At 45.6% G+C, this 22,902-nt stretch overlaps 1 protein-coding gene across 3 annotated transcripts in view; it reads right to left on the bottom strand.

The window, feature by feature from the left end:
- The window catches only part of LOC146808723 (cell adhesion molecule CEACAM8-like), a 468,434-nt gene that overhangs the window by 185,307 nt on the left and 260,225 nt on the right, over nucleotides 1-22,902 (bottom strand). For 2 of the 3 annotated variants that reach the window (XM_085614224.1, XM_085614225.1), the window contains one exon: nucleotides 21,296-22,495. The exons of the other annotated variant lie outside the window; for it this stretch is intronic. Coding sequence is in view for 1 of the 2 variants with exons in the window: in XM_085614225.1 (XP_085470351.1) it covers nucleotides 22,371-22,495 (125 nt within the window). In the remaining variant the exon portion in view is untranslated. Of the gene's footprint in view, nucleotides 1-21,295; nucleotides 22,496-22,902 lie in introns of those variants that run through there. 3 annotated transcript variants of the gene reach the window in all.

Genomic DNA, 22,902 nt, shown 5'->3' with positions numbered 1-22,902 from the left:
GGCGTGTTATAGCTTTATATACAGATGGCGAATTTTCTGGTATGAAAATGCAGCAGCTGGATCCGATGACCCTGCAAGCTCCGCCCCTATCGGCCAGGATGACGTCAAGGACAAGACGATTCTGGAGAACAACAATTCTCATCACTGATTGTTCCTCTGTCAGATTGCCTAGGGCGGCTATAGTCTCGTTTACTACAGCTTCAAGAGTCTTGGTGAGTCTGCGTATCAGCTTACTATTTGATATTGTACCTATATAGGGAAAGATACCTTTATTGAAATCTACATACTTGTCCCATGCCGTCTCAGTATAATCGACAACTGGGAGATCTCTTCGCTCTCTATTGTGTACTAAATGAACATTTCGATAATAATCAGGAGGAGCTAGGAAAACAGGTGGCAGAAGGAATGCTATGTAACAGGTACCATCCCAATCTAGAGGCAGACGCATATATGCCGTCTGACCACATATAAAGTAAGAATGGCGAGAAGCTCTAAATGAAGATTTGCCTTGATCACTATATTCTACTGTAGTAACGCATTGGCTATGGCCCATATGTATGGAACCAACTTTTCTCACACATAATTCACCCTTAACTGGAAATACTGACATAGTGGGCAGAATTAGTTCAACTTCGGATTTGACATTCAAAATCATAAGATTAGGTGTAAAATTACCTAATTTATACACTTCATTTTCTAGATCAGTTCCTGTTCTACTGAGGTGACCCTCCTTATTAGGGTGACAGACTTTGAATAAAACTAGATTTAGATTTCCCCATATCCAATGTTGTTGATAAACTGCTGTGTCTGGGTCTATGGAATTTAATAAACTAAACCATGCTCCACAGGAGCCATTGCGTGTAAACGGATGTGGAAAGAAAGGCAGAACTCCTTTGTTATTCTGATAGGGAGGGAGTCGGCCACACACCCAACAATTGGTCGCATTACTAGTCTGATGGGAATGATGTAACATACTAATGAATGTGTTATTGCGCAGCGCAAGTCTATAGGACAACTCATGTGGCGGTAGGTCACTAAAAGAATGTTCATCAGTTATATTGAAAACACGTTTAGAAACAGGATGATACATATGCAAAATCATACTCGTAATAATTACTAAAATACTCAATAAAAACAAAATTAATAATGTCACAATACAGTGGTTACGCAGTAATTTACAATAAGCATGTCGTTTCATTATGATTCTGGACTCTGCATCATTCAGACCTAAGGGATACATGTCGGGACAGATTCAACCGCTTCACCTTGGAGAGGACTTAAACAATCAAATCGTCCGACAGTTTAGATCTGGACCTGAGTTTCTGTTTATAGCACTGAGAGTCATTTTGTTCAACAAAAGGAAGTTTTGAATCAGTCTGTGAGGGAGTGCAGGGCACAGTGTCTATATCTGAAGGTAGTCCATGAAATTTTTTTATATGGGTGGAATGCACCCATCCTTTCCGTCCTTCGATCTTCACAGCTGTTCTGGTCGTCAGCAGGACCTGCTTAGGCAACTTCCACCTAGGATCCAATTGGCTTTTCCTATCAAAATTCCGAACCAGGACAAAGTCCCCGGGGACCACGTCATGGGGTTTCACCTCAGTGTTGTCAGGAAAAGCTGCGACCACCTGTGAACGAGAAGATTGTAGTGCAGACATCAAGGAAGCCAGGTAATCTGTCAGCATATTACAGTCAACATCAGTTATTTTACGGGGTATAGGCGTCCCCCACATATTCGGTGGTCTACCAAAGATCACCTCATACGGGGATAGCCCTGTTCGAGAGTGTGCTACCATTCTCATGTAGAATAGCGCAACTGGTAAGGCTACTATCCAGTCCACACCTTTTTCCTGACATATTTTGGACAATCTGATTTTTAAAAGTTGATTATGTCGTTCCACGAGACCTGCTGCCTCGGGGTGTCGGACACAGTGGAATTTCCACTGATATCCCAACAAAAGTGAGACATGTTTCATTAATTCGGATGAGAAAGGCTGGCCGTTATCTGAATATACAACACGTGGTAAACCGTACCGTGGGAAGAATTCTCGAACTAGCTGCTTGGCAGTAGTCGGGGCAGTGTAATCTGATACGGGATACGCCTCTGTCCAACGGGAGAGAGCGCAGACAACTACGAGGACATATTTGAATCCTCGACAACGTTCCATCTGAATATAATCCATCTGGAGGACTTCAAAAGGATGGTCAGGAGGCTGAAATCCACCCTGCTCTACGGGAACACTCTTTCCTGGATTAAACTGACAACATATCATACAGGTACGAACTTTTTGTTTAGCTGCTGCTCGTAAATGTTTGTTGAACCAAATGTGCTGAATGCTGTCTAGCATAGCCTTCTCTCCTAAATGTGCTGGACTGTGAACTGTAGCTATAATGGCTTGAACCATGGAATCAGGGAGAAACCATACAGATTTCTCTTTCGTCATCCATCCTTGATCTGTCTGGATCCCTCCTAGTTCAGTCCACTTCTTTATTTCTTCTGCTGTGGCATGTGTCTGTATGTCAATTACATCAAGTGTGGGATCCTTAATTGTCATACACTGTGTTGGTGTCTGAACTATTGGCTTTGTCATGTCGGATGTGCGATTCTGAGCAGTCTGTTTGGCTGTTCTGTCGGCTAAATCATTGCCTTGAGAAATGATATCAGTAACCTTCGTGTGTGCTTTACATTTCATAATTGATATTGCAGTCGGTAAATGAATCGCGTCTAACAGAGCATGAATGAGGGACCCGTGTTGAATATGTGTTCCATGAGAAGTTAAATAACCCCTCTCCCGCCAAAGCACTCCGAAGTCATGTACGACTCCAAATGCATAACGTGAATCAGTATATATGTTGACTTTCTTGTCCGTGGCTTGAATACAGGCTTGTGTTAGAGCAACAAGTTCTGCTGCTTGGGCTGACAAAGTATCTATACAATTTGTCTCAATAACTTCAGTGTCTGTTGTGACTGCATATGCGGCAACTAAATTTCCTGTACTTGTCCTCATACACGAACCATCTACATATAACGTCAGGTCTGGATCTAGCAATGGAACGTCTGTCAAGTCTTGTCTAGGTTTCGTCTTTATTTCAATGATTTCAACACAATCATGAGCTAGTGGGTCTGTTCCAATTACAGGTAATAGTGTAGCAGGATTCAATGTATTACACCGTCGGATCTCTATGTGTGGTTGAAACAATGTCAGTTCATAACCAGTAAGTCTTGCTATGGTCAAGTGTTGTGTTTGTGTTCGGTTCACAAGAACCTCTACTGCATGTGGTACTTGTACTGTCAATGGGTGTCCTAATACTATGGCATCGCTTTGTCTAATTGCTAAAGCTGTCGCTGCCACTGATTTCAGGCATGCAGGCAAAGCCTGAGCTACGGGATCTAATGTACTGGAAAAATAAGCACATGGCTTGCGTGATCCTGCTTGATCCTGAGTGAGTACTGATAAGGCAGTACCTTCGCGTTCTGTAACAAAGAGTGTAAAATGTTTGCTATAACATGGTGTTGCTAAAACAGGTGCTTGACATAAAGCTTCCTTTAGGCTTTCAAAAGCTTGTGTATGTTCCTGAGTCCAAGGGAGAACAGTCGATGTGGCTGCCTCCTGTGTGGTTAACTGAATGAGTGGTTTTGCTAGAAATGCGTACTGAGGGATCCACTGTCTACAATATGAAGTGAGGCCTATAAAAGCCCGCACCTCCTTTTGTGTCTGGGGTATTGACATGTTAGCAATTAACTGGATGCGATCTGGTGTAAGCTGCCTTCCCTCCTTGGACAGCGAGTGACCAAGATAAATAACTCGCTGAACACAGAATTGCAGCTTAGAAGGGGACACCTTGTGCCCCTTGTCGGCTAGGAAATGTAAAACTGTCAGAGAAGCTTTTTCACATTCTGGCTCGCTTCTCGCGGTGATCAGCAGATCATCGACATATTGAAGCAGTGCTGTATTGACTGGCATGTGGATACTGTCAAGTTCTCGTTTCAGTGCTTGGCTGTAGATGCTGGGGCTTTCTGTAAATCCTTGGGGAGCGCGTGAGAATTTAAAGCTGCGCCCATTTAAACTGAATCCGAACAAGTATTGGCTTTCCGGATCTATTGGGACGCTGAAAAAGGCATTCTTGAGATCAATTACAGTAAAGAATGTTGCTTCGGAATCAATTGCTGTCAATAACGATGATATATCAGGGACCACAGGGAATTGTGGTACAATACACTTGTTTAGTTCACGCAAATCAATAACCAATCGGTACACTGGTGGAGCAGTAGGATCAGTTCGTTTAAGAATCGGAATTATCGGTGAATTACATACATTGGAGTCTGTTTCTACAACTACTCCCTGGGCAATTAGCTCATCAATGATTTTCAGCAAAGCCACTACAGCATCATGCGGTAACTTGTATTGTCGCATTCGTGGTAGTACCACTCCTGCTTTCAGTGTGACTCGATAGGGTGTAATGTTCATGCAGCCAACATCCGTAGGGCCTTGTGCCCATAGATGTACTGGTAAAGTCTGTAGTCGGGGATCCATGTCTCTAGACACATAGTGACCTTTAAAATCACGTAAAAACAACCTTACTCCTTCCGGAGAACAACATATTATGGCTCCTAGTGCTTTCAGAGTTTTAATTCCTAACAGATTTTCTGGGCATGATTTAGTAAGCAATAAATCTGTAGTTCGTGTCAAAGGTCCTATCGTAAGCGGTAGAGGCTTTGATACTTCATTAACAATAGGTTTTCCTGAAAAACCAAGGGAAACATTTCGAGAGCCTGAGAGGGGTGCCCCTGGAACTTCACTACGTTTTATAGTTGTTCGACTTGCCCCTGTATCGAGTAAGAATTTTCTATCTTGACCTAATAATTCACTATGTACATAAGGTCCTTCTTGATCTACAGGAATCTCGATAAGTGGTAAGTCAACTTCCCTCTCTAGGCTGGTTCATGCGTATCGCTGGTATTCAGGGTATTCATACTGTGCAGTCTGATACAGTTGTCGTGTTGCGGTTTGTGTGGCAGTAGCAGGCAACGGTGGTGCAGCTGGCACAAACTGTATGGGTTGCTGTGAGGCTGGCATGGACTGTTGCTGAACTGGCACGGACTGTCCATGCAGCATAGCTCCTTGTTCATTCTGATCTTGTCTAACTAATCGTGGTCTCTCCTTTGTAATGCCTGTAGCTATATTACGTTTCAGGACTGGACAATCGTGTACATGATGGCCCAGTTGTTTACAGTAATTGCAGGTTCCTTTTACAGGAACTGCAGAATCACCAGAATGTGTCACACTCTTTTTGTGACCATCTGCTGGTACTGTCTGAGAAACTAGCATTTTCATTTTTGTATCCTTCATGCGTCTATGCTCGTGTTCTTGTTCATCCCTAATTCTATTGTGATGATACTGTAACATTTGTAGCATTTGCGACGGAGTGTTACTTTGCCAGGTACTCTCGAATTTCAATATTCTATTCTTCACTGGAGGCAATGCATTTTCCACTAATTTTGTCACAAATAAATGTGGATATGAGTCACTACTTGCTTTTATACCACTATTTATACCAAAACATTTTTCAAATCGAGCATAATAATCGCTTGTGTCTTCATCTTGCTTTTGTTTGCAGGCTGTGATTGCACCCCAATCTTCCTTTTTTGTAGTTAATAAACGTGGCAGTGCCTGTACTAGTAAACCTGGTAATAGTTTAACTTTATCCCCGAGCCCCGAACCTGCAGTTCGGCCCCTTTCTTCCTCTGCTAATGCTGTCCAGTCTATCTTTTGGTCTCCCACTTCCCACTCTTTTTCTTTCAGTTTTTCATAAATGCCAGCAGGCAAAAGCACCTTTAATATCGTCATAATATCAGGAAAGGTGTACTCTCCCATCAGTAACATGTCTTTAATTTCTCGGTGGAAACCCGCTGGGTCTTTATCATGGCTAGGTACTACTTTCTTCATTTCTAATAATTCCATTTTTGATATGGGTGTGTAAACAAATACACGGTGAAACTCATTGTCTTCGCCTTTTATTGGGTGCACTTCTCGTAAAGGATTTTGTCTATCCATGTAGTACGGTGCTCTTTCTCTGGGGGGCAGGGAGAGAGAATCTGGATTTACAAAAAGGACGTACTGCTTACGTGACACTAATATCTCTTTAATTAGCTTGTTACTAGAACCTCTCCATCTGTACGTAAGTAGTTCCGTTAATATATCAGGTAAAGGACCAGGGTCAGCATGTTGGCTCTTATATAATATGAGGAGTTGCTGAATCATATAGATTCCAGCTAAACGTTGTTCATCTGTACTGAGGTTGAGAAACGTGTGTGCTACGGTCTCATCACCGTATTTTTCAGGACTAACGATCCAGTGAACGGCTGATCTGGCTAATTCTTGCTCATCCATGGAATCGAGGAGGTGGTAACCCCTTCGTTCTCGTAGTATTTTATCTGCGGCTTGAAACGAATGTTCAGGAGACTTCAGATTTATTACAGGCGTTGGATACGTTCTGCTATTATTTGGACATACAGAATGTATGGGATCAGAAAAACATCTAGTATTTTCACAGGATCTTCCTCTGCCTACATAGGCTATGGTCTCTGACTGTCTTGCAGAGTCCCCTGATTCGGACACTTCATCTTGCTCAAACTCGTCTGTTCCCAATCTTTCTGCATGAATACGTTCTATTTCTTTACGGATTTTTCGGCACATGGCTATTATACAATTTTGCTTATCGTGTCTCCCTTCTGATATATTCTGACTCCATCTTGTAAGAGTAAGCATTACGTTCATGTCTACCCCCGGACGATCTTGATTTCTGATCACACAGTTTATGAGGAAACGTAACAGTTCCCCCTGTATCTCTACTTTCTGGAATTCCATAGCTCTGTTAATACATCCTGGATCTCGTCCTGTTTGAACAAAATGATATATGTTATCTAGATGCGTAGCCATCCCTGGTAACCTTGCTAAATACTCTGCGGCTCGTCTGATACGTAATGATGCCAGGACCATTTCGTCCTCTTTACCAACCACCGGGTCATATCTACAATTTACAAGAAGTTCCTTAAGCGTACGTTCATTTATGAACTTAGGTGTACGTGAATGTGCTGACTCTTGAAAGACAAGTTTATTTATTCTAGGTGGTGTAAAAGTACTGCTAGCACCTCCCGTGGCCCCATCTGGGGCGTCGGGTGTGAAAGGGTTCGTTGAACGTGACACAGCAACTATGGGTGTCGATACCCCTGTAGAGTCGACTGCGGAAACAGATGCGGAAACAGATGTGCTTGCCGAAACTTGCGTCGGGACTTGCTGTTGCACGGGGACAGATACCTGATCCTGACGTTGAACCCCTCCGCCAGACGGTCTATGTGGTGTGGCGTTAGCATACTCGGGGGCTGCATCATCTAGATATGAGGAAAGGAAAACGTCTTCTGCGGTTCTGGGACGCCCTTTTGGATGTACCTTAATTGGAAATAATGGGGGTGGCAAGTCTTTTGGTATCTCTGGAGCAGCCTTAGGTAATCCTTCGGCTAGAAGGGGATACATACCATTCATAAGAGCATTACTTTGTCTATTTACTTGTTCTGATTTCACTCGGATACCTTCCTCAATTAATAGATTTTCTTGAACTTTATTTGAACTTTCTTTACTCCTCTCTTCTTGTCTACGTGCTTTTTCTGTTCGTCTATGAGATTCTTTACGCCATAACTCGATAGCGTCTTTCTGTGACTGTCTGACCTTTCTTTTCCATAACTCTTCCTCCACTTTCATGATGCACTCTGCATCCCAGGTTCCCGCTATGGGCCACCTTTGACTTTCCGGTAATCCCTTGGTATAATCTACCCATAGATCAAGAAACAATATGGCATCTATGCCATGTTTATGGTACATGAAATGTCCTGGAGTGTCTCTAGGAGGAATAGGAACTGCTTCTTCAAGCACCCCTTTTCTGGTGGTAATCTGTCTTAACTTCGAGAAGAGCGGCATATTAACAACTGATCTGATACTTACTCTTGAACTTACTTAATACGAGAAACACAATAATGAACAGTGAACAATGAACAGTCATTCATACCACAATATGCAAGACATTTTCTGAATACTTTAAACATTAAACATTAAACATTATAACAATGATCGACAATGATGACAGTCTGCCTAACTAATCACCACGCTGAATTCTTGACAATAACTGAATACTTCGGAATACTTGATATACTGCTAAACAGTACATATACACTGCTAAACAGTGCAGACCGGATTTGTGTACCCAAATCCGTCTTGACCGGCACAACCTATGTGCACGTCAACATGCCTCCCCGGCGATGGTACTCACCGAGTAGCTCCTTGAAACGGAAGGCCTCAGAGAATGGACAGGACTCGATAACTGCGGACATCGGACCCTCTGGACGTCGGAATTTCGGAAAACCTGGTGGGCCTCTGTATACCTCGGATCTTGCTCTCTCAGCTAGGCTCTGGTCGGGGATACTTCGCACTTCTCACCGCCTCGTCTGGGTTGATCGCAGCCTCAGTCGCCCCCGCTTGACCGGAGGGAGCTTACAGGAAATCCTGCTGGTACGCGTTTATGGTCCGTCCAGCTGTGGCAGGAGACCGGGCCTGCAACGCACCGCCGGCGCGTGAGATGAGAAAGTGTCCCTGTTCGGGCGCCATTATGTGGTAAATAAAATAAATATTACCTGACTGAATTTCGTACGGAGTCTTAAAATAAAGTAAAATAGCTCAAAATAACAAGAGGCAGAATCCGTGGTATAAGAGGTTTTCTAATGGGCTTTATTCCATTCAAAATGGCCGACTCGAGTGGCGGCCTTCAGGTTCCGTCACCACGAGGGTTCAGGAAGTGAAGTACAATAATTTATTAACAGACATACATTTTTATAATAAGTGCATTACAATGAAACGAATGTAGAAGGCGTAACATTTGATAAGAAAAATGACGTAACAGTGACATAATCGAAACTAGGCGTAATAAGGAATAAAAGAAACATAATTGGCTTGCATTATCAGACATAGGTGGATCTATAAGATAATACTTGGCATAGATGCGCGCGCAGCAGCATGACGTGTAATTGACGTGTAACTAGGGGGTGAAGGGGACTTGACATTTAGCTCTACATGTGGAGACGAGAAGTCTGGGGTCAAGTCATCCTAATCCCAAATCATATCTAACATCCTATGTTTAAAGAACTATGTTATCCACAAGGAGGAGACTCTCGGACAGAATCTATTCTATACTGACTGTGTGCGTGTACAAGCGTCTAAGTGTCTATATGAGATGCGAGGGGCAGAAAACTTTCCATAGCAACAGGGCTATGAATCACTTGCATGAAGACAGAGAAGCCTGGCCTTTTGCTTGGTAACTGGAGGAATGTTTACTTAAACTACTAGGCAAGAATGCATCGGCTGAAGAGCAAAATAGATAATTCGAAGGTGAAATACAACTTCTTGGCAGACAGGCGAAAACTGGCCGAGGCAGGCACCGTTAGCTGCACAGAGAGTAGGACAAAGTTCATGGATACAGATGCGAGCTCAAGCTGAAGCTGTCAGAGACAGAGAGCAGGGAAAGGCTTTGAGGACAGAATCGGGCCTACTCGCCTGAACTGTAAAAATGGAGTAACTTGGCCATATAAAGTCGGTGGCCTTTTATACTTAGGAATCGAATATCCAGCCCATTGATGGCGGATCTGACAGAGAACATGTTGACGGTAGACACACATATGTTTGCGTCTTAGAAACTGGAACTGGAGGGAACATACATGTACTTGTAACATGCATATAGAACCGTTGGGGTCCAAGATAGGGGACATAACTGACCAGGAAAATCCACATTTCCACACCGCAATTGCGGTCGCAAAACATTCTTACATAGGGTTCAGACTCGCTATTAGGAAGGGACACCCTCGGAACGCCCCTTCCTAATAACGAGTCGCTAACCCTATTATGCGAGTCGTTATTTAATTAGAGACTCGCAAAATAGGGTTAGTACATGGGCCACAGGTTTTTTGCATGCACAAACGAGTCTAAAACCCTTTCTGGCATGCAAAAATCCATCATACATCTGGCCCCCAATCACAATAGCAGGCACTCCTAGATAAGTAACAGCACCACTAAACCTCAAGCCAAATCATTTTAATAGTTTTATTTCTTACTCATTATATGCAGCATTCTGTCCATCATTTGTTTGCGTAGCGCTTTTACTTTAAAGGCACTCAAGAGAAGTAAGCACAAAATATTTACCTGTAAACCAAAAACCACCAAAGATGATAAATGAAACAAGAATCTGCGAGGATAAAAGGGGTTGTGGGATCCTTCACAGTATCATCACAAAGGGGCCTATTAGGAGGTTAGCGGTCCATGGCCAAGGCTTGCTGCGGGCCCCCGTAGCACCACTGACACCCCCGGCTATCTCAGACCGCCTGGCTAGCGGTGAGGGCCAATGAGGCTCTGTTTGCCACTCCTACCTCCCTTCCCATTATGAGTTGCATCTCTGCTGGTGGAAGTATGGCGGTCCCAACTCCAGGCAAGAAGCGGCGGAAAGAGAGGGCTATAAGACCAAAACTAACCTCTATACACATCTACATGTCTTGTGCCGACATGGTGGCTATACTACCTGTAATGCCGTTGCTCAACTTCATTGATTACCTCCAAAGAAAAGCCCGTCAAAGGCGACATGGCCAGCGAGTGTCGTCACTCGATGTATCCATTGTGACCCATACTAAATGAATGCATTGTCAGCAAAAAATCAATGGAATTTAACTGTATTTAACAATGTCACAGGTCCACATTTCACATACCACGCATTCAAATTTGTGTAGTACATTCCGTAACATGCACTCGACACCACAAATATATGAAAAACACATACACACAGTCTACACACAATTATGCGTCAGTACCACAACACAGAAAGTAAGGTTGGCATTTTCCATGATACGCAATACCCCCACCTCTAAATATACACACCAAAATATCACACCAAGGAAACTAACTATGTTGACATGCACATTACCACCGTTCTGCCTCATTCGTCCACTGCAACATAACCCAAATAATCTAATGTCTCTTTGGGAAATTACTACAGCTACCATGAGGCCTTGTTAATTTAACTCAGAATAAGAGACTTCACTTAAAATGACCTCATTACAATGCACACATCAAAGCTCCCTTTGTAATTTGAATGACACATCAGACGTAATGACTCAAAGTAAAAAAAATGTTCCCTGTCACATTGTTGAAGTAAACTATTACACATAGCTCACATCAAAAGTCAAGTCATGCAATGCCATAGCCATCAAGCAGTGGGAAACATATCCTAAATGTGCTTATCGCGCCTAAATCGAAACTTAACCCACAGGATACTAATGACACCATCAGGGAGACAAAACAAGTCAAGCCAGTGGCACAACAAAATAACTACCACATGCATTGACCATGACACAAGCACTGGCCCAAAGAAATCATAGATGTGTATTTTATGAAGTTTATACAGAAATAAGCTGAACACATGGGTAGGAATTTGAAAAGTGCAAAGCAGCCAAACAAATAGCAAACCCAGCATCTGTCAGACATCAATTGTAAGTAGCAGAAAAGCACACTGCCCATTTCACATAGGTACATGCAGACCCACACAAACCTAAGCAATGCTGATGTACTTCATGTGTTGAGGTACACATTGAGTACTCAAAAGACCAAAACATAAGCAACATATATCGATGGGAGCAGAGCGAGCAAATTCTTGCTGACCATTAAAACAAGCATTGAAAATGCAACAGGTCTCGCCTTTGATTAAGTTAAAGCCGTTTGCTTTGTTAATGGTATTGTATAGCAAAGCAAATGGGTTTAACATAATGAAAGGCGAGACTTACTGCATTTTCAATGCTTGTTGATACAAGTGCCCCCAAGATATTTGTTACACTTCTGCATTGGGGCAACTGGGACCTCTATGATTGCCTGTCTCTTAGATTAGAAGGAAGCTCTGGGCCTGTACCAGACAGTAATGGTTGCCATAACAGACTGATCTTCCCCAAGACCCCTTTTAGACGAAAACTTTAACCCTCACTATCTTTAACCACCACAATAGAGGAAGCATATCCTGAAGGCATACAATATACTTATCACACAATATGCGTGAACTAATAACCCATGCAATAACACAACATGGTAGCTCCACTGGCCAACAGAAAAAGTTACTCTTATTTAATATACACATGAACGCCTGCATACCATAACAGGAGTTATTTTTATTTTTAAAAAGTAGTCCATAATATTTCCTTCCTATACAGAGACCGAACATGTTATATGATAATTGTTCTTTGATGGGGTGACAAAACTTTTAATTAAGCTCTAAAAAGACGTCTTTCTCAAACGACAATGGTGCAAATGACGTCATCAATGTCATTTATTCTGGGTTTTGGCTCGACAATGAATAAAGACTTACAGGGCAATAGGGCTGTATTACTGTGCTACAAATCACGTGAAGAGATACAAAAACAAGAAATAAGCATTTTAAACCATTGGCTAAACTGAAGTCAAAGAAAATGGGCAGGGGGAGGGGTTGCTGTCTAGAACCGAGGAGTTATGGGAGCTCAGCCACGAGCCAGTTGAGGTTTCAGTGAATTGAGTTATGGGACGCTAAATAAAGAACCTCTCGACCTTCCTTGGTAAACAGCGTAACACCAATAATACCTGTCAGTAAACGTCCGCCTCCCCGCCCTCGCCAGTTGCTGTTATTGCAATACGCTCGATTATAACTGCAAGGAGTCGTGTCACTGATGCCATGCACAGGGTGTGAGCCATGGGTGCGCTCGACGAACAAGTTACTTACCTTCGGTAACGCTTTTTCTGGTGGATACAGTATCTGCCTGTGGATTCCTCACCTTGTGAATATCCCCTGCGCCAACATTCCACAGAATTTTTTCCCCAGGACTCTACGCCGACGTGGACGTCATAATACTTCGGCTCTGCTCATGACTCCGTATGATGTCACCGGACCCATAAGAGAGACACGTCGGCGTGATGACGTCAGTTCCACCCATTTATTCCGTGCCTCCGAGGCGAACAGGTGGACCAACGACAGATGCAAAGTATACACAGTATACAATATTCGAACAAATATACAAAGTACATATACAAAAGGAAAGCTAAAGAACATACGCATTTCCTATAAGTGCATCAGATTAAAAGAAGATACAATGTAAAACAACATGTCAAACAAGACATCCTTTAAGGTATACAAAGGTGGACAACGGGGAGGCGGGTGGGCCAGTGAGGAATCCACAGGCAGATACTGTATACACCAGAAAAAAGCGTTACTGAAAGTAAGTAACTTGTTCTTCTGAGGGATACATCTGCCAGTGGATTCCTCACCTTGTGAATAGATTCCCACAGCAGTCCCACTCCTGGAGGAGGGTGTCCACCTTCCTATACCAAAAAGTCCTGCAAGACAGAGCGCGCAAAATGGCCCTCCCTCCTCATCTGAGAGTCCAAGCAATAATGCTTTGCGAAAGTATGGAGGGAGGCCCAAGTCGCGGCTTTACAAATGTCTGCCACCGGAACACCCCTGGCCAAAGCAGAGGTAGACGATTTGGCCCTAGTTGAATGAACCCTAATACCATCAGGAGGAACCTTATCAGCAAGGGCGTAGCAGATCTTGATGGCTAGGATGATCCATCTGGACAGAGTGCGCTTCTGCACAGCTTTGCCTTTAGATTGTCCAATATAGCCAACGAAGAGCTGATCATCCAAACGAAAGTCCTTCGTTCTGTCCAAATAAAAGCGCTCAGCTCTTTTTGGGTCCAATCGGTAAAGTCTTTCCTCCTACTTGGAAGGATGAGGAGGTGGATAAAACACAGGGAGAGTAACGGACTGCCCAAGATGAAAGGGAGTAACTACCTTAAGTAGGAAAGCAGCCCTGGTCCCAAGAACCATCCTTTCAGCATGTAAGGTTAAAAACGGGGGTTTTGAACTAAGAGCTTGAAGCTCACTCACCCTCCTTGCCAAGGTTATGGCTATAAGAAAGACCATCTTAAAAGACAACAGCCTCAAAGGACAACTATGAAGGGGCTCAAAAGGAGACCCCATCAAAAAAGTCAGAACAAGATTAAGGTCCCACTGCGGCATTACAAAAGGAGTAGGTGGAAACCTGTTAGTAAGGCCTTTGATAAATCTTAGTACAATAGGAGATTTAAATAAAGACGGCTGATCTGGAAGACATAGAAAAGCCGATAAGGCCGATAAATAGCCCTTGACCGTGGCCACAGCACAGCCCTGCTGAGCCAAGGAAAGAGCAAACTGAAGCACATTAGAAAGATGGGCTTTTAAAGGGTCAATGGATCTCTCTCCACACCATTTAACAAACTTAGACCACCTATATGAGTAAATGGACTTGGTGGAGTGTCGCCTGGCCGATAAAATTACATCCACCACATCAGGCGGGAGAGAGAAGGAACTCAGGTTGCCCCGTTCAATCTCCAGGCATGAAGGTGCAGGCTCTGGAGGTGGGGGTGAAGAACCTGCCCCTCCAATTGCGAGAGGAGGTCTGCCCTGAGAGGGAGACGGAGAGGAGGGTGCGATGAAAGGTGAAGTAGATCCGTGTACCACACCCTTCTTGGCCAATCCAGGGCGACCAAAATAACTTGGGCCAGGTCTTGGCGAATTTTCCTCAGAACCCGAGGAATCAAGGGTATGGGAGGAAACGTGTAAAGGAGATGTGAGCTCCAACTCAACTGAAACGCGTCCCCCAACGTCCCCTGCAACGGAAACTGGAGACTGCAGAATGACGGGCAATGCGCATTCTCACGGGTGGCAAATAGGTCTATCCGAGGAGTCCCCCACGTCCGAAAGACATGACGAACCACCTCCGGATGAAGCCTCCACTCGTGGCCGGCGGAGTACTGCCGACAGACTGTCCGCACGTACGTTCAGCACCCCGGCCAGATGATTTGCCATCAAGCAAATCCGATGATCCCAGGACCAGAGCTGTAACGCTTCTCTGCAGAGACGATACGACCCTACTCCTCCCTGCTTGTTGACATACCACATCGCGGTAGTGTTGTCCGTCAGGACTTGAACCGACTGATCGCGAAGGGAAGGGAGAAAGGCCTTGAGCGCTAAACGTATCGCCCGCAATTCCAGAAGATTGATATGAGACAATCTTTCCTCTGGAGACCAAAGGCCCTTGATCACCAGATCCCCCAGATGAGCACCCCACCTTAGGGTGGAGGCATCCGTTATCACTGTGGCCACCGATGGAGGAAGATGAAAGGGCTTTCCTTGAGACAGATTGCCCCCCACGCTCCACCAATGCAGATCTGCTGCAGCCTCTCTGGAGATCCTGATCGACTGAGATCTCCGTTGTGCTGATACCACTGCCTGCGGAGGCACCACTGGAGTGCCCTCATGTGCCAGCAGGCATAGTTGACCAACAGAATGCAGGAGGCGAACAGACCGAGCAGGCGAAGGACCTTCAGAACTGGAACAACCGCTCCATAGTGGAATAAAGGGACCATTTCCTGAATGCCGAGAATTCTTTGAGGAGGAGGAAATGCACGACACACAGTAGTGTCCAGTACTGCCCCCATGAACAGGTTGTGCTGAGAGGGCACCAGGTGAGATTTGGGCGCATTGATCGAAAAACCCAAGTTGAATAACAGTTGAGATGTTACATGCAGATGATGTTGCACCATTTCTGGGGACTCTGCTTTCAGAAGCCAGTCGTCCAGGTAGGGGAAGACCGGAATCCCCGACCTCCTGAGATGAGCAACCACCACTGCCATCACCTTCGTGAAGACTCGAGGTGCGGTAGTAAGACCAAACGGGAGGACCGCAAACTGGTAGTGTTGCGACCCAACCGTAAAACGGAGATACATCCTGTGCGACTTCAGGATTGGGATGTGAAAATACGCATCCTGCAAGTCGATCCACACCATCCAGTTTCCTTGCTGCAACCCTTGAAGAACCTGTGCAAGGGTCAGCATCTTGAATTTCTCCTGTTTCACGTAAAAATTCAAGACTCTGAGGTCCAGGATTGGAAGCAATCTGCCGTCCTTTTTAGGAATCAGGAAATACCGGGAGTACCTCTATCGCACCTTTTTGCAGCAATACGAGAACCTCCTTTTGCAGAAGCAGATGGTCCTCTGAGCAAAAAACTTGGCAAGGAGGGTAAGGGGGAGGAAACTCCCGAAAGGGAAGGGCGTACCCATTCTCCACGAGGTTTAAAACCCAAAGGTCCGTCGTGACAGATTTCCAACCTCGCAGAAAGTGGGACACCCGACCCCCCACAGGACTCACATGATCTAGGATGGGGGATCTAGGGCTGCTTCCCTGAAGCTTCATTGGGAGCAGAGGAGGCAGAAGATGAAGATGGGTTGCGGCCAGAACCCCTCCGGCCCCTTTGTCTTCCTCTATATGACCTATAGAGAGGATTCTGCTGCTGCTGTTGTTGAGGCTGACGGAAGGTACGAAATAAAGACCTCCCAAATCCTCTATACTTTCTGAAACCAAATCTCTTAGCCGGAGTCTGCAAACCCAAAGACTTCGCAGTAACCCTGCTATCTTTAAACCTCTGTAAGGCGGAATTGGCTTTTTCCCCAAACAGCTTTTCTCCATCAAAAGGCAAGTCAACTAACGTGGTCAGAACATCAGCAGAGAAGCCGGAAGAATGAAGCCAAGCTTGCCTCCTAGTGGCTATCGAAGACCCCATAATTCTAGCCACAGAATCAGCCGTGTCTAGGCCCGAATGAATAACCTGCCTTGCAGCAGCTTGAGTGTCCGTAACAACCTCCATTAAAGAGGCCTTCTCCTCTTCAGGCAGCTTAGGGGCTAACAGCTTCATCGAGTCCATCAGGGCATGAAGGTAGCGCCCCAATAAGCAAGTGGCATTAGTCGATTTGAGAGCCATGCTTCCAGATGAAAAGACCTTTTTGGCTGATTGTTCGAACTTTTTAGAATCCCTATCAGCTGGTGCTTGAGGGAAGGCGCCTGAAGATTGTTTCGAGCAGGAAGCTTGCACCACAAGGCTCTCTGGTGAAGGGTGAGAAGAAAGGAAGCTCGGATCCCCCGGAGCCACTCTATATCTCCTTGCCACTTGTCTGGATACTGCAGGCGAAGAAAGTGGCTTGCGCCAAACGTCCATCACTGGCTCTAAAATAGCCTCATTAAAGGGCAACAAGGGCTCAACAAATGACGATGGTGAATGTAGGATTTCAGTTAAAAGGTTTGGCTTATACTCTGCAGAGGGCAACTGTAAGTCCAACAACTCTGCAGCCTTTCTGATGACCGAATGATAAGGGGCCAACTCTTGTGGAGGAGATGACCTAGCAGAAGAATGCTCCTATTCTGGAGTAGTATCAAGTCCACTAGCATCCTGATTGCCTTCAAACTCATCAGTTGATTCACTAACCTCACCTTCCTCCACTTCCTCCATATATCACTCCTCCTCCAAAATCCTCTGGGCCTCTCTCCGAGAACGGATCCAAGGACCCGGCGTCGGCGGCACCGTATGTGGAGTCGGTGGCACCAAACGTGGAGTCGGCGGCGCCGGACGCGGTGCAGATGAAGTCGGCATCGGCGTCGAGGGAGCCTCCGAAGAAGGCAAACGATCCAGACAAAGCCGGGATGGATCTCCAGACGGCGCCGGGAACTGCCATGAAGGAGCCATCGGCAAGAAGGGCATAAAAGGAGCCTGAGCATAATGCTGCGGCACTTCCAAAGTGTATGCCATTGGACCCACGGGACCAGAAGGTGTGCCGGATGGGAAGGCAGCCCTTTGAAAAACCCCATACATAGCATTGAGGAAATGCGTTGTATCCGCACCCGGAGTCAGGAATCGCGGGTATGGATTTGACCCTGGATCCGGTCGAGGAGTATCAGAAACTGGAGCCGAAGTGTCCTCCACTAGCACCGCAGGTTCAGCTGGCATCGGAGAAAGATCTTCCACCTGATCCAGCTCGGTGTCGGAAGCTGGAGACTCCACTGGCGCCGGTCACTGCGCCGGGGACCGCGCCAGAGTCAACTTCGGCGAAGGTGTCTTCACTGGAGACATACGAGAAGGGGAAGGAGAAGGAGAAATAACTTCCTTGCTTTGACACCGAGGCGACGGCGACCTCGAAGCCTTACTCTTCGACGATCGGCGCCGAGAGCTATGCTTTCTCTTCTTTCTGTGTTTCTTCGACTTCGAAGAGTGTGAAGTCGACGACTCCGGCCTCGACTTCTCCTTCTTCCTACCTCTCCTTTCCTTCTTCGCCTTGGCCATGAAGAGTTTCGCCTCCCTCTCCTTCAGGGCCTTGGGGTTCATCTTTCTACAGCAGGAGCAGTCATTCACATCATGGTCTGAAGAAAGGCACCACAAACAATCTTCGTGGGGGTCAGTAATGGACATGTGGCCCCCACATTCCCTACTAGGCTTAAAACCTGACTTTCTTGTCAAAGACATGGCAAATCCAGAAACAGTAACCCACTGCAAGACAACAAAGTAGCAGGAGAGTGCTGGAAAACCGTTACGCGTCGACGGCGCGGAAAAAAGGGAACCGACGTCATCATGCCGACGTGGCTCTCTTATGGCTCCGGTGACGTCATACGGAGTCGCGAGCGGAGCCGAAGCATTATGACGTCCACGTAGGCGTTGAGAGCTGGGGAAAAAATTCTATGGAATGCTGGCGCAGGGGATATTCACAAGGTGAGGAATCCACTGGCAGATGTATCCATCAGAAAACACATGCTGTGCTGTACACAACAAGAGGCCCAGCAGCAGGCCCTGTCCCTGGGAGCAGCACTGTTTGTGCAGGGGGAACGGGAGCCTGCACTCGCTGGCAAAACTCAATCCGACACAACATCCAGGACACAACTGCGAAAGTAAGGAACATTCAGTGTCAGGCCCTCGTGCTTGGAGGATACCAGCAACCTCCAAGGGACAAAGCAAGGATGTGACCCTTTATTTTGTCCAATTTGCTATGTAAACACAGCAGAGATGGTGTGAAATCAGTCTACCTTTCAGTAAAACCTACCTTGAAGCGAACCTCGTTTGTTTCCGTCCCTTTCATAAAGCGTCAGAAAGGACACCGTGGCACAGTGTCAGGTGCCTGAAACTACGTCACAAAAGTTTTAACTCTGTCATGTCGCACCCGATGTGTGAAATCAGGTGCGGGACCTCGGGGCACCTGCACATCACAAGTCTGAATCCCAGCACGGCCGACTCTGCCTTTCATTCTTCCGATGTTAATAGAACGAGCAGCAATGGGTTGAGTAAAACAAACATCTGTCATTCAAAGTGCCATAAAATGGCGATCTGTAGGTACAAAGCGTTTCATATAAAAACAAGGTATATTTAATATTAACATACTATTGACTAGCAGAAAGCAAATCAGGAAGTGCAAGAATAAAGTTGACTTTCCTGAAGTAAATTCAACGTATTGCTTCCTTCTAAGTCAGTGATTATCTTCGTGGAAGTGTGAGGGCTTTATAACATTTATTATCATGGTTATTAACATCACGGTTATTACCATAATTATCATTATTATTGCTACCAATACTGACAATAACAATACTGCATTTACTACCATTACTTCTAAACGTAATACTCATGGTTAGAGACATTGTAGTCAGATTTCATCCATTCGAGACTAAGTGAAATATAGAACGTTTTGGTGCTGAAAATAGCAGTTCCTCAAATTCAAAGAATGTTTAAAATGAAACGGGAAAGCTATCCCTTTAAAACAAACTCTGTAAAGAGGGAAAACTTTACATACAGCATTTGACCGAGCTGGGTCTTTAACATATCAACCAAGGTCACACAAGCTGTCAGCGGGGTTCACGTAAAGCGTCAGCAGCATCATCCTCCGTTTACACCCTCCCACCCTATCTTCCCCTATAGCAGATGTGCAGCATCTAAAGCTCACGCTGCAGTCAATGATGGCAAACACGAAACTCTATTTTTAGTCATGCGGCTCTGCAGGCTGACGTCACGCGGCCAGGGTGCACTCATCAGGCTTAGGTGAAAAATAGTAAAGTTCTGAGTACTGTCTGCAAACCGTGATTTTAAAACAAGTCTTCCGGGGCGGGCTCCCTATGAAATCAGAGTGCCCTGATAGAAACGCGGGGGGTATTAAAAAGGCACCCGTCTGTAAACGTAGTTTCGGAAATGTGTCTTACCTTGTTGCTCGCCCACACACCTAAAGGTAACAGCGGAGTACGCCTTGGGGTCTCGGTTCATGTCGCTGCGCAGCTAAGTCCCCCACAAGTCACGCCGTGGCCCTCCATTGCGTCAGGGTGTTTTGTTGTGCTGCGGTGGATCTTCGGAGCCCCCGTCTCTGAAGCCTGCAGCTCAGGGTTCCTGTGTGCAGCCGCCGCACTGGGAGAGTTTTCGGCCCACACAAAGGTTCCCCGGTTAGGTTCATTTGCAGCATTTCACTTAAAGACGCGTGCCCTTTTATCGTGGGTAGTCGTCCAATGCCCTGCACGTGCAGGTTATTATAAGGACATTTTCTGAAACTGAAAAAAAATGCTGGATATCTTAATATTTATGGAGACAGTCTGAACCCTAAGGCTTCTTTACAAAGGTTTCTTATTTTTATTTGGAGTTATTTTTGCCCTAATGTTGTAGCATTACTCTAATTTTATTGTGCAGCTTCATATTTCTGGGCAAGTTCAGACATATTTAGCATGGAAAGTGAATTAGCTTTACTATAGTAAAACCTTTGAACGTGAGAACTGACATGTCGTCTGCTTTAAACAAGCACGGTCCGCTTTCACTTTCGTCCGTAGCGAAAGCTTTCTTGTCTTTATGGGGCCATGTGTTTGAAACACATGGCCCCATAAAGATAAGAAAGCTTTCACGGCAGAAGGAAGGCAGACGAGCCCGTCCAAAGGAAAGCCGTATGAAAACGTCACAAACTCCTCTTTTCCAATGGCTGGCCACCGTTTAGCATAAACGGTGGCTCCGGCCAATGGAAAAGAGGGGCGGGGCTTAATGCCCTTAACAGAAAATACCCCAAATCATTAAATCTCGCCAGCGAGACCACGCATGTGCGCAGCCCACGCCAGGCGAGACCTATAAAAGTAATATAGACCTAATGCAAAAAAACACACTGCTAGGACACAATCATCCGGTCTACAGGACACTAGCACATACCATGAACATGCCTTTTGATTCAGTGGAACTACACAACTTGTACAAAGGTCACATTACTAATACCCCTTACCAAGGAGCCCCAAAGCCCATCATAATTACATCAGAATACAAGTATATACTTCGGGTACTACATACAGCTAAAACTAAGTAAAGGACAGGATGGGAGAGTTAACTTAAAAAAAAAGATAACACTCTTTTACTACAATTAACCAACTTTTAAGGCCATTGACCAGTCCACTGTTTACAAAGTGCATGAGCACATTGCTGCATCTAAGTACTTGCCAAACACAACACTGCTAGGGGAATCTCCATAAGGAAGTGGCATCTAGTGGGCAGGCCAAACTCCTCAAAAAACACAAACTAGGGAGAACTGAGGTCGGAACTGGGTGAGAGTGGTTTGTCAAAGGAAGGTGGGGCAGTGGTTGGGCCAAAAAGAACGTCACCAGGTTCAGGAGGGACATCCATGGGATCCTGGGCAGGTGGGATGGCAAGGGGTGGACTCTAGGAGGTTGAACGACTATATGTCAATGTTGTGGGTGTGCCTGTGGTTGGTGCAAGTGTCAGGGGGTCTGATGTTGTTTGCCTCTGGCTTGTGTCTGTTGATGCACGCTCAGTCTGTATGTGTGGGCTAGTCCTGGAGAGAGTGGTGAGTGTCTGTTCGGTGAGTGCATGTATGTTAAATTTTCTGCATTTGGGGGGTGTTGTGGTGCATGTGGGTGTTGGACTGCGTGGCCGCTTATGTTTGCGTCTGGATGGGAGAGGTAAGGGAACAGGTTTTTGGCTTTGGGAAGAGGCAGGATGTGGACTGGAAGACTTTGTTGAGGGGAAGGCTGACGACGATGAGGAGGCCAAAACCTGACACGACCTTTGTAGTGTAGAAATACCACTGTGAATTCCCTCCAGGAACACCAGCATCTGAGCAATTAGAGTGGAATGCCCCAGGAGGGACTTCAGTAGTACATCCTGCCCAACAGAGATGCATCACAGGCGGTCAAAAGCCTCCTCACTCAAGGCATCTGTGGCCACAGTGCAGGGGATAAGGTGACTCAGCCAAAGGAGACATTCCGCACCCTACGGTTGAGGAGCCTGACCAATTTGTGGGGACCCACAGGGAGGATGGATAAGGGAGTGGACGTGGAGAGCAAGGTTGAGGTTGTCTCAAGTCCTGGACTTTCCACCACCTCCACAGAGCGGCTACTAGAGGGAGAATCTGATGAAGAGGTTGAAAATTACTCCTCCTAGGCACGTTCCTCACACTCTGTGCCAGTGACTCTGTCTCCGTCAGTATCCTGACCACAGCCATGCTGGCCAGCTGTGTCCTCAATGTCTCTGGAAACATCTCCTCTGCCTGCCTCTGTCGATGCTGAAAAAAAGTTCAAATAGGTGTAAGGACACTGAAGACATTTCATCCACTAACATTACACAGTTGCACATCCTCCAAACTACACCGAGAACTACGTTAATAACTTCTACATTAAAAAAATGTCCAACCATACCTGGCCAGTAGCAGGACACATTGACAGGGCTACAAACACCACATACAGCTAGGGACATACTCAATTCATAATGGTCTGGCTGTCCACACCAACACTGCATTGTATGTCTCAAACCTAATTTGACAGTGGAGGCCTAGCTTGACCATCTTAGTCCCATGTATACACCATGAGGGGTCACCTGTGGTCATAACAGTGTGCGTAGCACACAAAACATAATACATTTGGTCACCACCAAAAATGCTAGACCACTGTAAATAACTCAAGATCTGAGCCC

Source organism: Triturus cristatus, chromosome 7 (genome assembly GCF_964204655.1).
Source record: "Triturus cristatus chromosome 7, aTriCri1.1, whole genome shotgun sequence".
Lineage (NCBI taxonomy): Eukaryota > Metazoa > Chordata > Amphibia > Caudata > Salamandridae > Triturus > Triturus cristatus.
The sequence above is the reverse complement of the archived record's forward strand: the minus strand, read 5'-3'. Positions and strand labels throughout refer to the sequence as shown.